Genomic DNA, 20,317 nt, shown 5'->3' with positions numbered 1-20,317 from the left:
TAGGTTACACAGCAGGTGAGTAGTGAGCCAAGATTCAAACCCAGTGAGACTGAGTCCAGAATTTCTGTATTTCTGGAAGGGGTTGGAGAGAGAAGTTTGAAGAGGGTGCTTGTACTGAGCTTTTGGCAGGTTCAGAAAGTCGCAAAGATTATGTATAATTCAGGAAAATGTCTGTTTAGTTCTCACTCTGTGAGCTCGAGAAAGACTGGTGCTAATGAGAGAGAGGCATTGTCTTAGGGATTTAGTAAATGGAAGGCTGCATTCCTTTCCTCACTGATCTGAGAGCTGAGCGTCTGGTTGCTCTTTGGAGTCAATAGTATGCTGTGTACATTCTGTAGCCTTCTCTAGAGTATTATTTTTTTAAATACTAGTTTTGATTCTGTTGACATTAATAAAGACAAGTCAGATGAACTGTGGCAGTTTTTTTGTGTTTGTTTGTTGTTTGAACTACCTAGCCTTGTAGCAAAATGCTGCCCATAGTTAACCTACCCTGAACTCCCAGCAACCAACCAGCCGGTGGATATTTCTTCTAACTTGCCTTCCTGGTAGGCTCCAAACTTCTGTTCCTGACTGCTTGCAGTTCCCCTAATTTAAGCAGGCAGCCTCTGCTTGTGCAAAGATGCTACAGGAGCAAAAGCCCATGGATACCCGCTGAGTTGCTATAGTTATAATTTAATTGCATCAGCCTTACAGCCCATTAAGAGCAAAAAGGGAAAATGTTTTCTTGGTAACAATTTCACTTATATTCTCTTTCTTGTAAATTTCCATTCTTCCTGGTCTCTTCTACCTTATCCATTATTTTTGGGAGGAGGGAGTTGGAACATTGAAAGAATGGATATAGGGTGGGGCAGGAGCTTAAAAAGAAACCAGAGGGCTGATGACTGTATTTTTCCATCTTCTTGATAGGCAGGGACACAAAGTATGATGTGAATGTTTTAGTGCCTGCTGGATGAGGACAGAATAGAGAACTGAGTAGGATTTTTTTGTTGTTGTTGTTACATGAATTAAGTTTTGAAAGAAAATTATGTCTTTAAGATCTTAGTTTGGATTGTAGATTTAAGTCTGGCCTGAGTTCTGTGATTTTTTTTAATTTTTAAAAAAATTATTGTATGTGTATGGGTGTTTTGCCTGCACCACATGCATTTTTATTTCTAAAGGAACAGACTTTTTTAAATTAAATGAAATCTTACAATTTTCCAACTGGCCTACAACACACTACTCTCCTGCCTTGGCCTTCTGAGTAGCTGGGATTACAGGTGTGTGCCAGTACTTCCAGCTCTAAGGAACAGATTTGGTGCCATTTTTGTATGTGTGTTCTTGATCTTTTAAAATTATGGAGTTTTTTCACCACACATAGAGAGTATGACTGGTGTATATAAAGCAGGGGTTTGCAGACTGAGGCCCATGAGCCTACTACCTCTTACATCTTACTGGAACATAGCCTTGCTTGTTTTATATACTGACTGTGTGACTTTTTTGCATAGCAGAGCTGAGTGATTGCAATAGATTAAATGGTCTGCAAATGGAAATGTTTGCTGTCTGTTTCTTACAAGGTAATCTTACTAACTCCGCGTGAGAGTAATCGAGTAAATGAATACCCACGTGTATATTTCCATTAAAATACAGAATATTATCAGTGTCAGTGAGTGTCCTTCATCACTTGTCTCCCCACGTTTTTCAGCAGAAGTAGACCAATGGATTTTTCCATTAAAACTAAAGCCAAACAACCTAGAGATGTACAAAGAAAACAGATGGTGATCACTCTTTCCCCCTAACCTTATCCTCCAAGTTATTAATTTGCCTAATCTTTTATAATGTTCTCCGTATCATGCAAAGTATATGCTAACATAGTTCGGGCAAAGCTGCATAGTAAATAAATTTTTTGTGTGTGTGATAATTCCATGAAATTTCTTTTTGGCCACTTTGTGTTTAGTAGGTACAGTGTCATCATTTAACAGGAAGTCAACCCACTGAAAACAGTGCCATCTCTAGTCTCTAAGTAAGGAAAGTCAGATAGTAAGTGGGCAACAGGATTCAAATTTAGCTTGATCAATAGAAATCCCTTTTGGCATTTGCTATAAGGTACTTTCTATTCCCAGAGAATTGATGTCATTACTCTCCTGACTTTATTATCAAAGTTTGAAAAGTAGGAGAGGTAGGGATTGATGTTCATGGTTGGAAATAAATATATTTAAGATTTTTCATTGAGTAAATTGTAGGTGAGGTTTGATACCCTACCCTCCACTTCTTTTCCTCTTTGTTCTTTGTATGTACTGGGAACAGCTTTTGTTTCTTCTCTTTTGGGACTCTGGAGTGTGAATCCATCTTCTGTGACTTTCTGATTGTGTAGAGCTGTCCTGACTTTTACAATTGGGGCCAGTCAGAGGCAGGGGACTTTGGGACTTTTCTACCCTTAAGAGCCAAATGTTGGGCTAGAGGTGTAGCTTAGTGGTAGAGCTCTATCATACAAAAAGTTGCTGGTATAACCATCCCTACCTAAGTCCCCACTTCTGCCATAAATCTTTCTCTCTTCTTCCTCCTCCTCCTCCCTTATCAACATCTCTCCATAGACAGAGAGCATAAGCTATATGATGCATAATTCTTATAGGTACCACTTAGATGACCATTCTCTTCAGTTCCTTTTATGTTGCCCAGGCTCTCCTGGGGTATATATGCAATTCAAACTGGCCAGGAATTCTTGGTCCCCTATCTTACTTCTACAGTCCTGAAATTAAAAGTATGAGCTGCCATATCTGTCTCAAAAGTTGGTTTTTCTTTGATTTTTAATTTTTAAAAAAGTTTTTTTTTTGTTTTTGTTTTGGTTTTTTGAGACAGGGTTTCTTTGACTGTCTTGGAACTCACTCTAAAGACCAGGCTGGCCTCAACTCAGAGATCCACCTGCCTCTGCCTCCGAGTGCTGGGATTAAAGGTGTGCACTACCACCGCCTGGCCAACTACATAATCTTTACTACTCCTAAATTACAAGTGAAGAAGCTGAGGCTCTTGACTCCCACTCTAGAAGAGTAAGCTCTTCTTACCCACAGAGCCATCTCTCCAGCCCCCAAAAAGACAGAAAAAAAAAAAAAAGACTGATGCTTAAATTTCGAAACTTACTAGAAAGCCACAATAAATTACCAGGTGTGGTCATCCATATCTATAATCTCAGCACTGAGGCGCCTAAGGCAGGATAGTGAGTTCATGGTCTTCCTGCCTTGCATAGTGAGTTCCAAGTCCAACCTGGGATTTGTAATATGACCCAGTGTTTATAAACAAAAACCACACTAATCAAGATTATGTGACATGAGGATGGATAAATAGATTGTTGAAATATAGTGGTTGTGTTCTTCCTGAGGACTTGGGTTCAGTTCCTAGTACCCACATTGTGACTCATAATTGTCTAAGTCCAGGTCCAGGGGATCTCCCACCCTAATTTGGCCTTTACATGCACCAGGCACTCATGTGACGCACATACATACAAGCACACAAAACCCTTATATACATAAAATAAATCTAAAAATGTTAGTAGTATGTAGTATCTATAATCTTAAAATAGCTCTAAGAAATTTGGGTTTTCCCTTTACTCTTATTAAAACATAACAGCTATAACTCTAGAATTGCATGTCTAAAAAGTTTATTTGATTATGTATGATTTTCCCCCAATAAAGGTGTTCATACTGTTGAACAAGAAAAGAGTAGTCTTTTTGAACAAATGAGGTTGGGGTAACTGGATGTCTATTTGTAAAGGAGTAAAGTTGGCTCTTATCTCATTCTACACACAAGCACTAATGCTAGCTGGACTGTAGGTGTAAATATAAGAACTAAAACTATAAAATTCTTAGAAGAAAATGTGAATAAGTTTTCCTGGCCTCAAGAGATATGGATGTATAGCTGGGCGGTGGTGGCTCACGCCTTTAATCCCAGCACTCGGGAGGCAGAGGCAGGCGGATCTCTGTGAGTTCGAGGCCAGCCTGGTCTACAAGAGCTAGTTCCAGGACAGGCTCTAAAAAAGCTGCAGAGAAACCCTGTCTCGAAAAACCAAAAAAAAAAAAAAAAGAGAGAGAGAGAGAGATATGGATGTAGCTCACTGGGTAGAGTGCTTGCCAAGCATGCACAAGGCCCTGGGTTCAGTCCCTCGCTCACTTAAATGTTGTGGCCATGGTGACTTGAATGAGAACGGCCCCCTGGGCTCAAATATTTGAATGCGTAGTCCTCTGTTGGACTGTGTAGGAAGGATTAGGAGGTGTCACTGGGGGTGGACTCACACCAAGTCCAGTCTCCCATTGTTTGCTGCCTACAGCTCTGGATGTAAGCTCTCCACTGTTGCTTCAGCGCCATGACTCTATGTCTGCTGCTACGCTCTTCACCATGATGGCCATGAACTGACCTGAAACTGTAAGAATAAATGCTTCCTTTTATAAGTTGCCTGGTCATGGTGCCGCTTCACAGCAGTAGAACTTAGTTATGACTAAGATAGGTCTGTAATATTAACACTCTAGAGGTGGAGGCATGAGAGTCAGAAATTCAAAGTCATCCTTGTCTGCACAAGTTCAAGATCAGTCAGGGCTTCCTGGGCTTCAAAAACAAACCAACAAATATTCTTGGCCTTCGATTTGGCAGAGCCATCTAGGATATTAGGCCAATAGAATATATCAAAAAAAAGGATCATTTCAACTTTATCAAAATGAAACATTTGTGCTTCAAATGCAACTGTCAAGAAAGAAATATGTTTTAGGGGAAAACATTTTCTATTACGCTGAGTAACTTTGTGGTGGTTTTAAGAAACAGGCCCCCAGAGGGAGTGGCACTATTAGGAGGTGTGGCTTTATTGAAGTAGGTGTGGCCTTGTTGGAAGAAGTGTGTGACTGTTGGGGTGGATTCTGGGGTCTCCTTTGCTCAAGCTACTCTCAGAGTGGTAGACAATTCCTCTTTCCTGTAGATCAAGATGTAGAACTCTCAGCTCCTCCAGCTCCATGCCTTCCTGCATGCCACCATGTTTCCCACCGTGATGATAATCTCTGAACTAAGTCTCTGAAACTGTATGCTAGCCTTAATTAAATGTTTTCATTTGTAAGAGTTGCTATATGGTGGCATGTGCCGTTAATCCCAGCACCTGGAAGGCAGAGGCAGGTGGATTTCTGTGGGTTTGAGGCCAGCCTGGTTTACAGAGTGAGTTCCAGAACAGGCTCCAAAACTGCAGCGAAATCCTGTCTACCAAAAAAAAAACAAAAACCAAAAACAAAAACAAAAAAAACACAAAACAGAAATTGCTATGGTCATGGTGTCTCCTAACAGCAATAGAAACCCTAGCTAAGACAAGCTTGTATCAGAGCTTTTAAAAATTTATTGACTCTGTGTGAGCGTGTCTGTCTGTCTGTGTCTGTGTTTGTGCATGTGCACGTGTCTATGTATGTCTGTGTGAGAGTTAGAGGACAACTTGCCAGGGATCAAACTCAGGTCAAGGTTGGTGGCAAGAACAGTCAGTGGGTACACGGAACCAACTCACTGTAGTTGGGTTTTGTTGTTTTTAACCCTTTTGCACTTTTGGGGACTCGCCACCCAGTTCCCAATTTAATCACACGGAGGCTCATTGTTACTTATAAATGCCCAGCCTTGTCAGGCGGTGGTGGCACACGCCTTTAATCCCAGCACTCGGGAGGCAGAGGCAGGCGGATCTTTGTGAGTTCGAGGCCAGCCTGGTCTACAAGAGCTAGTTCCAGGACAGGCTGTGCTGACCTCGCAATGGAAGCCAGGAGATGTGCTGCGTTGGGGAAGGGGTTTTGCTCTTGTCTCCACAGGAGAGGAAAAATTGTGGATACCGTCAAAATTAATAAAGGTTCGGTTTGAAGAGAAGAAGCCCCTTGGAAAAGAATACAATTTGTGTGTTGTTATTTCGGGTGTAAAGCTAACCATGCGGGAGCCGGGCAGGATGAAAAGCAGGCCGGCCCGCAGCCCCTCACTACAAGCTACATAGAAACCCTGTCTTGAAAAACCAAAAAGGGCCCAGCCTTAGCTTGGCTTAATACTAGCCAGCTTTTCTTAAATTATCCTGTCTATCTTTTCAATCTGGGCTTTTATCTTTCTGTATTCTGTATACCTTTCTTTACTTCTTACTCCATAGCTGGTTGTGTGGCTGGGTGGTTGGCCCCTTGAGTCCTCTTCTCTGGCTCCTCCTCTGCCTGCTAGCTCTGCCTATCCTTCTCCTGTGTGGCTATTGTTTGTTCAACTCTTTATTAGACCAGTCAGCTGTTTTTGGCAGCAAAGTAACACAGCTTTACACAGTTAAACAAATGCAGCATAAAAGAATGTAACACATCTTAAAATAATATTCTATAACAACTCACTGGCCCATGTTTTATTTCTTTTTAGTCTTTTAGAATTTATTCATAAAAAGACAACTTAATTTTACGATGGCATAAGATCATTGTCAAATAAGTGTCATTAGTTACCAGAGAAGTACATGTCAGATACAGTGTGATACCACTTCAAGCCTACCAAAAATACTTGTAATAGTGTTGGTGAGAATGTGCAGAAAGTTGAAAGAACCTGGGTGAGTCTTTCTTCATGCACTGTTGGTAGGTCTGCCTCTTTGGAAGATAGTTCAGAGTTGTTACCACATAACCCAGTGATTCTGTTTTTAGGTATAAATCCAAGAGATGTAAATGTGTCTACACAAAGCTTGTACATGAATTTTGTTGTTTTTTTGTTTTGTTTTTCGAGACAGGGTTTCCCTGTAGTTTCTAGAGCCTGGCCTGGAACTAGCTCTTGTAGACCAGGCTGGCCTCGAACTCAGAGATCCGCCTGCCTCTGCCTCCCGAGTGCTGGGATTAAAGGCGTGTGCCACCACCGCCCGGCTTGTACATGAATTTTAATGGCAGGTTTGGCCAGGTGATGAATAGATGCACAAAATGTGGTATAACCATGTAATGGGATCTGATTTGGCAAGAAAAGGGCATTAGGTATGCTTATGTTTAATGATTTAACACATGCTCTACATGGATAACCCTAAAAGTATAAGTAAAAGAAACTGGTTATAAAAGATTACATATTGAATGATTGTGTTTGAGTGATGTCCAGAATAGGCAAATCTGCAGGAAAAGAAAAATAAATGAGGGCTGCCATATTTAGGGGGTAGTGAATGGGGAAATGGGAACTGATTACTGATGAGTAGAGATTTTCTTTTAGCAGCAATGAAAACATTCTAAAATTGATTATAGTGATGGTTGAATAACCCTGAGTATACTTAAAAAGTTTCCTCTGAATATTATACTGTTAATGGATGGATTGTATAGTAAGAAAATTATATCACAAGATCTTTTTTAATTTATTTATTTTTAATTAAAATTTCCACCTCCTCCCATTTCCCTCCCCCTCCCCCATCCCCCCTCCTTCTCCAGTCCAAAGCACATGCTCTTTTTTAAAAGAGTAAATGATATGAGCTGGAGAGATGGCTGAGCCATTAAAGGCTAGGCTCACAACCAAAAAGTACATATTTCCTATTTTAAAAAAGGAAATGCTTTGAAAATACTTAAGATTTGTCTAAATTGAACATGGTTAAGACTGACAGGGAAATGACTATCATGAAGGAGGTTCCCCCTCCCCCCCAAGATCCCTAAAGACAGGAGGCATGGTATTCCATATAGCTATACTCACCAAGTGAGTACTGGGGTTGTTGTGGAGCCAGATGGGTAGGTCATACTGTTGAAGGGCTTGATCCAGAATGCTGTAATCTCAAAAGTTGAAACCTTGAAATCCACAGTCCCCCAAGCTATAATCCTGGTGGTTGGAAAGACTGCCTCACGAGAGAGGTACAAAGCCCAGCTCTTGAGAAAGGATTGGGCTTGCACTACAGAGATGATGAAAGCCTCACTTAAAAATGCGTCATTCGTCAGCATTTGCATTCATTTCAGCTGATAAAATTCCAGGTTTTAATAAATGAAAGCTACAGTTGCCGAAAGAACCCAGCAGCTACTATCTGCCTCAAAAATAATGTGCATGGTAGGATGAGAAACACTCAAACAGTGGTACTAGTTTGCTTGCTTCTGTTATTTCTGCCAAATTTGCGGTGTGTATATGAGTGTGGTGCAGATTGGATTTATATCTATGGACCCAAATCAGCACAGAAACATAGCACAGAAGAGGGGAAAACTAGTAGGGGATGCTTTTGTGGGTATCCGTCACAGATTAAATTTTAAAAAACATGCAGAAAAATAGGTTATCCTGTTTCATATGACTTCAGTTCTAAAGCTGCGTGTACCAGCTGCCAATTACAGTGCTATATGAATAAAATGCTTTTACTTGATATGTGTGGATTGACTTCAGGGCTTTAATGCAAGCTAAGCAGGTACAGTACTATTGAACTGGTATATGTAGCCCCTGATACATTCTTATATATTTTGCCTTTATTAAAAATGATTTTTTTAAAAAAATTTATGTGCATTAGTGTTTTGCTTGTATATATGTCTAAGTGAGGTTGTTGGATCTCCTGGAACTGGAGTTACAGACAGTTGTGAGCTGTCAAGTGGGTGCTGGGAATTTAACCAGGATCCTCTGGAAGAGCAGCCAATGCTGCTAATCACTGAGCCATCTCTTAAACCCACATTTTACCTTTTTTGACCTATTTACTTATGACTGTGGCTTTGTCTTATAACTGTTCTTACATTTTGTATTAGTCACTGTTCTATTGCTGTGAAAAAAACATCATGACCAAGGCAACTCCCCTCCCTGAGACAGGTTTTCTCAGTGTAGCCCTGACTGTCCTGGAACTCCCTCTGTAGACAAAACCAGCCTTGAACTTAGAGATCCACCTGCCTCTGCCTCCCTAGTGCTGAGATTCAAGGTGTGTGCTACCGCAACTGACCTGCCAAGGCAACTCTTAGAAAAGAAAGCATTTAATTGGAGGCTTGCTTACAGCTTCAGAGGCTTAGTTCCTTATCATTCTGATGGGGAGCACATGGTACTGGAGAAGTAAGTAGCTGAGAGCTTTACATCTGTATCTGCAGGCAGGCATAGGAAGAAACTGGGCCTGGCATGAGTTTTTGAAACCTCAGAGCCCACCCTTAATGACACACTTCCTCAACAAGGCCACATCTCCTAATCCTTCTCAAATAATACCATTCCCTGATGACTAAGCATTCAAATATATGAGCCATTCTTATTCATACCAACATACAGTTGTAATATATTTGTTTACATTTGAATATAGCTTCATAATGTTTTATAAAGTCACCCATGAAATGTTCTTATGCTGTTATATGTTTCTCAAATAACTTCTCTTTTAAAAGAGAAATTAGCTGGGTATGGTAGTGCACACTTTCAGTCCCAACAGAGACGTTTCGGGACAGCCAGGGCTGCATGAACTGGATATCAACCTCTCTCAAACAAACAAAAGACCCTAGGTTCAACACACACACACACACACACACACACACACACACCCCACAATATGCACACCCCAAATAAATGACTTCTGTGGTTGTTATTTTTGAAACAAGATTTCATGTAGCAGCCCAGGCTGACCTCAACCTCTATGAGGGGGAGGGGCAGGGGAGTGACCCTGGTGATCCTCTTGCCTCTACCACTTAAATGCTGGCATTACAGGTATGTACCTCTGTGTTGTTATGCCTGACTCCAATGTATCTCTTTTACATTCTTTTAATTAATTTTTCTAGAATTATATTTTTGCTATTTTGATCTTTTGAGATTTTTTGGCATTCAGGGTTATGGTGGTATGGGATGTGTCTTTGGGGATTATAGCCCAAACCTAGTTAAGAGGCAACTAGAGCAAGTGGAGGGGCTTTCATTGTGGTTTCTATAGAAGAGCAGGGTAAATATGATTAGACTTGGTTAGTGTGGGAAGTTTTAGGCTCTGAGGCATAGAGGCTGTCTCTGGTTCCTGGCCGTGGCATGGTTGGGAAAGGAAGATTGTGGCCCAGAGTCTGCTTGCTGTGAGAATCTGATGAGATGATTGAAATGTGGGTGTGGATTGATTGGTGTCTTAGTTAGGGCGCTGTTACAGTGAGAAGGACCATGAGCAAGGCAATTTATAAAAGGAACTGTTGATTGGGGGCTTGTTTACAATTTCGGAGGGGGTTAGTTCATAACTATCATGCTTGGCAGCAGGCAGGTGTGGCACAGAAGCCATAGCTCCTGTGTAGGCCGAAACACTTTAACAGTTATGGTAGTGAGCCTTTTGGGATGGGAGGAGATACAGTTAGCACATCTGAAGAAAACCTGATATTCACTGTTCTTGAGTTTGAATTGAAAGCAATAATATTAATTCATGTTGTACTTTATCTTGACAAAACCAAAAACTCCATTTCTAGCTTTGCTGTTGAAGAGGCTGAGGAACAATACACGATCCTTGTTGCCCAGAGAATTATCTATAAATTTCTTGAACGGTAACTAGGGCTGTTTGGAGAGTTAGCTGATCCCTGGTCTCTGTTTAAATAAGGTAGCCGTGTCAGGTGGCAAAGTCATAAAGACTTACTGGAGTCATTTCAGAAAGAACTCATAAGGCAGTACCTATACATGTGAGTAATGGTTTAATGTGTGGAAAGTCCTTGGTAAGCCCCAAAGCACCACCCTCCCATACTCTGACACCATAAAATAGCATCAGACTTTAAAACTTAGAAACAAACTTGGAGAGGGTTCTACTGGCTCAAGGGTGAGACAATTTGAGCATCCAAAGAACAAGACATGCATTGGAGGCTGGAGAGATGGCTCAGCAGTAAAAGCTCTGGCTGCTCTTCAGAGGACCCAGCACCCACATGGCAGCAACTCACAACCATCTGTAACTCTAGTTCTAGAGGGTCGGACACCCTCTTCTGGCCTTCATGACATCATGTACACATGTGGTGCATCGACATACATGCAGGCAAACACTCAGACATATAGAAATAAATCTTTTTTAAAAAAGCCTGTAAAAATGCAGTAGGTTGAAGTGTATCAAATGTGTTTGAGTTTATCAGTTTATGTTGATACTAAAATAAAAATCAGTCATGTTGAAGGACACTAGATAACCAGCTTATCATTTGGGGTGGTCGCGTAGTTGATGTCAGCATTTATAAAGGTAGAAATAGAGCACCACTATTTAAGCTAAGCAGTGGGTGCCAGTGTCTGCAGAAGTCCATACTCTTGATGGAAGTGTGACCAGAACAAATAGCAGCAACCAAACAGTGGCTCCTGCATCTAATCAGACCTTTAGCACCTGCTTTGAATTTATCTTTGCTGCACTGAGTATACTCTTTATGTCAGTAATTATAAGTGACAACCACAAGATTTTTTGAAGTGATTATCATCAGGCTCTATCCCAGAGCTGTTGAATCAAAACCAGCATTTTAACAAATCAGGTGATTCATATGTATAATTAAATCTGACTTACATTGTTTTACAGGGCACATCCAAACTCTTCCACAAAGAAATTAGAAGGAGAAAAATGAGATGGAGGGGAAAACCTATAAAGGAAAAAAGATTTAGAAAGCACCCCAGTCATCTACAAGGTTTTATTTGGCACTCTTTCAGATGAACACAGATTTTCAAATTATGAAACAATTGGAAAGTATCTTCAATCTACCATAATCTATTTCAAAATAATCTGTTAGAGGAAAATAGGTAGGACAAGTGGGATAGGATTGATCATATCTGTGGATTGTTGAAGCTGAGTGATAGGTACAAAGAAATTCAATATTTTAATTTTGTGTTCTAATCACTTTTTTTTTTAAAAAAAAATAACAGCCAGAAAAGAGAGACTGGCTAGGATAGTATAGTCTTAAAGGAAGTGTTGGTGAGGATGTGGAAATTGTATATTCCTGGTGGGGATACAAAATAGTGAAACTACTTTGGAAAATGGCCCAAGTTCCTCACAAAATTCTTATTTAATCCAGCAGCTCTGCTCCAAGGTCTATATCTAAGAGAAATATAAACATTCAGGCAAAACCTGTGTGTAAGTGTTCTGGGCCACATTTTTCACAAGAGTGAGAACCTTAGAAGCAGCCCAAATGCCCACTGATTGGATAAATGGATACATAAAATGCGGTATAGTATAAAATACAATGAATTCTTAATATCTACCCTGGGTAGATGACCCTCAAAAGCATTTCACTAAGATAAAGACACCAGTCATAAAAGACTATAGTATTTTTCCATTTACATGCGTTGTCAGTGTCTCACAGGTGGAAGGGGAAGCATTTCTCATGATACGGCCTTCTTTTGAGGATGATGAAAATATTCTAAAATTGCTGATGGTGATGGTTATATACTTCTATACGAACATATTTAAATTACTAAATTGTACATAAACTGTAACTGATGAGCTTTGCAGTAAGCAGATTCGTATCAGTAGAACTGGTGCAAAAGGAGGGAGAGTGTTATACTAACGTTTTTCTTTGCCCAGGAGTAATCAAATTAGGTTTTTGAGAAGTCTGTGTAGGTGATCCTGATGTGCAACCAGGTGAGAAGCACTGTAGGAGGAAGGTAACTATTAGGAGAGAGATGTCAGATATGTCCGCTTAGAAGGGAAGCCTCAGGGATGGTGTCCTAGTTGACCCAAAGGAATTCATAGTCTACAGGGAAGAATTGTCTGAATTAGCATAATTTATTCTATTATTTTTGCCAGAATACAGTTAGGCATAGGGAACCCCTTTTTCTTCTCTGAGAAAACTGTTAGACTGTGATTGAAAATCTTGACTCATAGGTATCATGTGTGGGCTCAGATGCCTTAGCAGCAGCAGCCCCTTCCTCCTCTTCCATATCCCCATCATCATCATCTTGGGTCTCATTTTCTCTGACTTTCTAACTTCTTACTCAAGGTAAAAACATACTTCATTGGTGACATTTTGGGGTACCAAATCACAGTACAAAAATGGTAATCTGGTAAATGTAGGCATGGAGGCACATTTTCTGTTTCTTGAATTGAAAGGCACAAAAGCAAGACTTCCAAAAACAAAAACATACACCTGGTGCAGGCAGAGTTTTCTTGTCCTGGGAGCCTCTCCCAAAAAACTGACATGAAGACTTAATATTAATTATACAGGTTCAGTCAATAGCTCAGGATTGTCACTAGCTAGCCCTCACATTTAAATTAACCCATATTTCTTATCTATGCTTTGCCATGTGGCTAGGTACCTTTGCTCAGTGTGGCATGTTCATCTTGCTTCTCCCTGCTTCTGCTGGCGACTCCTCAGACTCTGCTCTTTTTCCTCTCAGCATTCTCTCCATGTCAGGCCATCTCACCTAATTTCTTCCTGCCCAGCTATCAGCCAGTTTTTTTTATTAATAATGAGAGTAGTACACGTTCACAGAATACAGAATGATTATTCCACAATGGTCTGGAGAGATGGCTTAGAGGTTAAAAGCACTGGTTGCCCCTCTAGAGGACCTGGGTTTGCTTCCCAGCAGCCATGTCAAATGGCCTGTGAATCCAGCTCCAGGAGATCCAGCGACCTTCCTGAGCACTGGTGTATACGTGGCATTTGTGCATACATCAGTGAATAAAAATAAAAATAAATCTTAGAAAAGCTGACCTAACTTGCCCAAGTTTCTTTCTTTCAAAGAGCTTTAGATATTAGGGAAGATCTGTTGGTTTTTTGTTTTGATTTTTGAGAGAAGGGCTCTTTTTATAGCCCAGATTAGCCTCGAGCTTACAGTCCTCTGCTTTAGCCTTTCTATCTGATGTACAGTTTCCTGGTTTATTTTATATTTCAAATTTGTTCATTGTTTTGTTGCCTAGAGAGGAGAAATGAAGTTGACTATATTCTCATTTCTCTTCAGAAGCTTTTATTGTTCAGAAAACAGCTGTATTCTTGGCTAAGCAAAAGAGAGGGGATTTGAAGGTGCAGTGGCATGGTACCTGGATTTTGAAGACAAGCCATGCAGAACTAGCCTTTGATTCTGTTTTGACTGCCCCTGAGTAAGTTATCTGCTACTCCAGACAGTTGGTTTTCTCAATGAGCGTTTGGACCTGCTACTCCTGAAGTTAAAATGTGCTTTACTGACTTTCTCTTCAGAAGCTGTTCAACATGGAGTGGCGATGAAGGGTTTGTATTCTAGATCTAGGGCTGAATAATTGCATTTATCTCAAGGGGTTTCTAAAAGTGTTTGGAGCTGACTGTGGTGTTGGTATTATTCCATTCTGTAACGAGGTTCTCACTCTAATTCAGTCATTACTAGAACTTGGATATTTTACTCCCAAATGCAGTGTGTGCCTGCTGTTTCAGTTCCTAGACCTTTATGGGCAGGTAAGAAATCAGCCGTACAGCAGGACCCGGCCAGAAGATGGAAGTGTTCTAGTTAGGTGCTCTACCATTTGCTCTGGCCTCTTCCTTCTACTCCAAGATAAGAGGTTTTGAATGAAAACAGCTCTAGTATTTTATGGCATGTATTAAATACCCTAATACTACTTCTCTTTGTCTTTCTGTCCTACATCCCCATATAGATCAGTTCTTCTTGGGTCACGGGGACTTGACATATCCCACATCTCCCAGAGATTGGAGAGTCTGAGTGCAGCGACCACTTTTGAACCTCTTGAGCCTGTGAAGGACACAGACATTCAGGTAAGAGCTGCCAGCTGCAAGAGCAGCCTGAGCATGTATCCAGGCCATAGGCCTTGGCCCTTTCTTCACCACTGAATCAAGACTGCCACTTTCTTTATCAGTTTTCTTCTTACTCAGATGCTAAAAGAACAGGAGACTCAGGTTTGGAGATACAGAGGGGGAATCATTGGGCTGTTTTCAGAGTGCTCTTTGTGGGTAAATTTAAGAAAGCAATTCCATCCTGTACTTTTTAGATAATTCTGGTTTGAAAACAGATTTTATTTCCTTACTTGGGCTTAATCCAAGGTGCAGAGACAGGAGTCATTAAGTTTCTCTTGCTTGGTTTTCTAGATTTAGATAATTTTACTATTTGTTGTTCACATTTCTTTTTACATTTTGCTTGTATTGGAGCTTAAAGTACTATTTACTGAAACCAGCCCAGTGATTTCCAGGAAGTATTTGGCTGCATTAGTGATACCAGGAAATGGCCTAATAGAGCACCCCAGTCTCATCGAGCCTGACATGCCCCTAGCTGCTGATTGCTATTTTATCTAATCAGAAACTGCTGTAATTGTTAAGGCGAAACCTCGTGATTTGATTGTTTTGTGTAGGAATGAAAGCACTCCATGGAGTGCATGCTGTACTGCTTGCTTTGGTTTACCTGTTCTGTTTTTGTTTGTTTACTTGAGATGGAATCCACTTTTGTAGGGTCTGGCCTCAGGTGATCATGGTCCTCCAATTCTTAAGTAGTGGGGATTTTATGCTACCACCTGCCTTGATCTCCTTTGAAATAAGAGATTTCCTTTGAAATAAAAAGGCAAGTCCAGGAAGAAATGGGTGATAATTGTGTTCTCCATGAGCTGGGCCTAAAATGATACTGTATTCCAAAATCTTTTTAAGATTCATGATAGTGCATCTAGTGACTACATTTCAGAATTGTTCTAATTTGGAAACCTATTCTTTTGAGGGGAGACTAGAAATTACTAATGTTCATGATTTCTTTGGTTATTGATATGTTCCCAAAATACAAAAATCCAAAAGTTTTTATTTTTATTTTGCTTTTATAACAAACATTACCTAATCTGAAGTGCAACTGCTGGTGCTCTATGATAATACTTTAATACTGATATGACATGAATGGGATAGAATTCAAATACTATGAATAATCAACATATCTAGTCATTTGCTTAATTGACTTTTGTATTGTATATGAACTTTTGTTTTTAAAATAGTGAATTTTTTTAGACATGAATGTACTGTACCATAACCCCACATGCCAGGTATTAGAGTAGAACTGTCATGTCTTGACAGATGTTGGTCAGGACCTTGCTGCTCATAGCTTTATAAGCTATGAGCTTATAAGCTCACAAGGCATTTTTCTGTGGGCATACTTTCTCTTTTTATTTGGTAAACATTGATTACATTTCCTTCTGTTTCTAATGGAGCTTGAAATTAATATGGGTTTTGTTTTTACTGTTTGGTTTGTCCTCATCAGTGATGCTGGCATGCACTGAGAATACATTTTTAAAAAGTTGCTGTGGCCAGCAATGGTAATATGTCTTGGAAACCACTTACATATACATATGAATGATACTAATAGAATTTTTGAAGATGTTCATTGATTTTATTTTTTGGAAACAATCATAAAGAAGGCCTACAAATTTGTGCAAGAGCAATAATGTAATAGGACATACTGCTGAATTGACTGTACTGAACTAATCAAAGTAACTATGTAGTACATGGGCACAAGGTTTAAAGAGATCCACTTGCTTGGTACAGTCTTGACCAGAAAAAGAAAGAAAAAACAAACAAACAAAAAACCATTAAGGGCAGATTGCATGTCTTCACCATGATCTGAACAGATCTCATGAATTATGTAATAACTAACATACTATGGTTTCAGTTGTGTTCTGGGCTTTTCACCATATTGCATGTATATTTGAATAAGGCTATACAGAGGTAGTCTGTTTAGGCCATTTTAAAAAGGGGAATTGTATTATTTCTAAATGGCATTAGATTAACATTTCAATATTTGCACCTAATTACCAGAAACTAGTATTAATAGGTACCCTAAAACAATGGGGATTTATTCTTTAACATTTTTGAGTTGTGAAATTTGAAATCAAATTATTGGCATCATTCTGTGCCTTCCTCAACTCTAGGGGAGAATCTCCTCCAGGTTTTGGTGGCTTCTCATTCTTGGTTTGTGGCAGTCTCTTTCTCACACTCTGTCTCCATAGATTCTTCCTGGTGTCCAGTCTGCCTTTCCTTTCTCTTATCAGTGAAATTACCATGCCAGTTCATAAGACCCATCTTCAAGCCCTGTTGAAAACAGGAAAGGCGGGTGCATTCATTGGATGACTTCATCTTGAGATCCTTAGTTTAGTCACATCTACAAAGACCCTATTTCCAAGGAAGGTAATGGTTACAAGTTCACAGGGTTAGGATTTGAACATTTCTTTTTGGGGAGCACTCTTCACCCCAGTACACTTATAGTGCCAGAAAGGCTGAGCCTTTCACTTAGGATCATGAAACATCTTCAGCTGAACTCCATGGAGAGCACCGGCGTTGGCACTTTAGTGCTAGCTGTCCTCGTGACTGGGCCAACAAGGCCAGCACATCTTCAGTTTTCTCTTGGGGGCCTTTAGGAAGTGAGACTACACACACATCTCAATTCCTGAGTTCAGTGCCATGCCTTCTGTCCAAACGGGTCAGCAAACAATTATGTGTTGGAAAGCCTTCAGCCCAGACCTTTTCAGTTGCTAATAGTCTGCTGCTTATAAAGCATGAAACCCAGAAAGCATTTCCCATTTCTTTATTTTGTAGGGGTTTGCAGGGTAGCCTTTGGTCTCCTGGTATTACTATGTTATTACTGGTATTACTATGTATGGTATTACATGCTGGCCTCCAACTTCATAATCCGTCTTAATTATCAGGTTATGTTTTATAAGAGTAAAGAGAAAAGTATTCAATAAAGGATACATTATCATGAGAAAATTAAATCAGGAAAGCTAATATGTCACATGTAGAGCATTGGTGTAGAGATGCTTGTTAAGCCATTTGCTTACCACACTGTATTTATGATAAAATATTCACTGTTTTCTTTCTTTTTTCTGTTCTTGGAAATGTAGAGTGTGCTCAGACCACTCAGTTTATTTTTTAAACAGTGAGAAGAAAAACTAAATGTCTTTGTGAGTTTAAAAATGAATCAGTGCTGTAACCCCTTATCATCCAAATTGTTGTTTTCAGTTTGTCTTTTGACTTCCTGTCTTAAGAAAGAGACATTACCATTTAAACACAGCTATCTAAACATGGCAGAGGAAAGAAGCTGTGGTACTCACTAATTGTGTGTTTGGAACAGGTTGCCGAAATTCTGTGCAGTTTGCTGGAGAAAGTGTTGAATTTGCCAGAGTGATTGGCATAATGAGTAGCAGCTCTTTGGGAACATTACTAGGTAAATATTAATTCTGCAAAAGAAGTACATCTGGAAACTCCTCTAGTCTGAATTAGTTAAGGGGAAGTACAGTCGGAGGGGGCAAACCATGTCTTAGCACTGGACTGACTGCTTTTGTGTGTGTGTGAGTGTGTGGTTGCTATTGTTTATAGGTACAGACCTGCTCTGTACCCCAGGCTGGCCTTAAGATCCTCCTTCCTCTGTTTCCCGTGGGTTGGAGCTAAGTTGCCAGGCTCTAGGATTCTTGTTTTTTTGTGAAAGTCTCAACTGTGTATAGCATTGGCTAGCCTGGAGCTTACTGTGTACAACAGGCCGACCTCTGCCTCTCAGTGCTGGGTTTAAGGCATGTGTCACCACACCCAGTTCTTCTAGAACTATTTTTTTTTGTTTGTTTTTGTTTTTTGTTTTTCGAGACAGGGTTTCTCTGTGGCTTTGGAGCCTGTCCTGGAACTAGCTCTGGTAGACCAGGCTGGTCTCGAACTCACAGAGATCCGCCTGCCTCTGCCTCCCGAGTGCTGGGATTAAAGGCGTGCGCCACCACCGCCCGGCCATAGAACTATTTTTAAAGAAATGAGTTTCTTTGCTTTTCATCTGTATCTAGAAGAAGCTAAGGTCTAGCAGAGTTGCAGTAGGAAGTTTACAGACAGGTGAGGTTCATTCATAAGATTTACATCCATTTGCATTCTGACCATTTGTTCTACAATTCTGAGGGATGGTTTGAGTAGACAAAACACACCTGACTTCTGTCTCGCTCTACCATGCTTCATATGCTTGAACAACAGGTTTTTCTGCGCCAAATGGTAATCTAAACTGGACTAAGTGATTGGAAAATTTGAATTGAAGGACTGTGGACTGAAGAAATAGGACTTTTTTGTTCTCTGCATATTTTCATGTAATAGAAAAACATAAAAGACTATTTCATGTACTCGGTGGTTGAAAGTTTTTAGGTAAGCATTTGTGTTTATTAATCGTTACTGTATTTCTCCCAACTATAAGGCGTCTGTGGAAAGTTCATGGTAACCTTTCTTTTAAGGTTGTAGAGGTTTAAAAACAATTTTTAAAAATGTTATATATGAGTATTTTGCCTGTATGTATGTTTGTGCATCATGTACACAGAGCCAAAAGAGTGCATCAGGTCGCTTGGATTAGGAGTTAAGGATGGTTGTGAGCTGCCACGTGGGTGCTGGGAACTGACCACTGATCCTCTGCAAGAGCAGTCAGTGCTCTTAACCACTGAGCCACCTCCCAGCTCTGGTCATAGAGGACTTTAGTGAACATTTGAACCTTGTCTTTGCCTAGCTTAAAGCAGCTGCCTCTCCTGCTCCTGATGTAGCCTGTGGTTAGTGCTTTTAGGCTCACTAGCAGATGAGACTGAGTGTAGCAGTATCCAGGCTCTATCTGTTGGAGAGAAACTCTTTTCTGGAATACCAGGTACATTTTAGATCAAGATGTGAGCATGGCATTTGAGCTGCTTTTAGTCAAGCTTACATCTCTTCTATCCCAGCTCAGTTTCAGGGACAGAAGTTAGGCAAGGCTTTCTTCCGTGTGTGAACATAGTGGCTTCCAAGCTCACATGAAATAATACATGTTCAATAATATTTGCTGTCCTTGACACCAAACCTTGACCTAGTGTCAATCTCACAGTTAGAAAAACCCAGTAAATCATAAAAATAAAGTGTCTTCACAGAGGCAGGCTAGTGCCCATATAGTTAAGTGTATTAATACTAACCAGTAGAGAACTGAAATGATTATGTTGTTCTGCCAGCTTGTGATCAGAGAAATGACAGCCATTGTGGTTTGGTGGCAGAGTACAATTACATTATTCAGTGAATGGAATTAAAGACTGTAACTTTTGGAATCAAATTTGGTTTGTGGAAAATGTGAAAACTGCCTTTCTGTAAGCCAGGAGTGTAAAATTTCAGTCCTTTTATTTATCCATTCACAGTAGCTTCTGAATGCTAGGCTTTCAGAACAAGCAAGCAAATGGCTGCTGAATGTGTTCTGAACAAGCAGGAAATGACAGGCTGTTTTGTCTTCGCAGGGTTTTCTTATATCCTATAGTGAGCAGGAGAATATCAATTACCACCTTAAAGAAGAACGAAGTTGGAATAGTTCTGTAAGAATATCTTGGAACAAGCCCACAGCTAAAATATTTATCTGGCATCTGAATAGAGCAGGGCAGATACTGGCTAGGCTGTACCTTTGAACTGGCACTGAAGCATCCCTTCCTCCTTCATTAGCCCTCTTAACCTGCCAATATCCCTTGATGTGTCAGCTTCCTGGAGCTGGGGAGCACAGGTTGTCATCTTTGGCCTAGAATCTTAAAATGGCTTGG

At 40.2% G+C, this 20,317-nt stretch overlaps 1 protein-coding gene across 1 annotated transcript in view; it reads left to right on the top strand.

Annotated features, from left to right (window-relative positions):
- Positions 1-20,317, top strand: part of Nup93 (nucleoporin 93) — a 94,584-nt gene that overhangs the window by 12,327 nt on the left and 61,940 nt on the right. The window contains exon 3 of the mRNA XM_038313258.1: positions 14,432-14,549. Within this exon, the coding sequence (XP_038169186.1) occupies positions 14,432-14,549 (118 nt within the window). The remainder of the gene's footprint in view (positions 1-14,431; positions 14,550-20,317) is intronic.

Source organism: Arvicola amphibius, chromosome 15 (assembly GCF_903992535.2).
Source record: "Arvicola amphibius chromosome 15, mArvAmp1.2, whole genome shotgun sequence".
NCBI classification, from domain to species: Eukaryota; Metazoa; Chordata; class Mammalia; order Rodentia; family Cricetidae; genus Arvicola; species Arvicola amphibius.
Note: the sequence above shows the minus strand (reverse complement) of the source record. Positions and strands in the feature narration are given on the sequence as shown.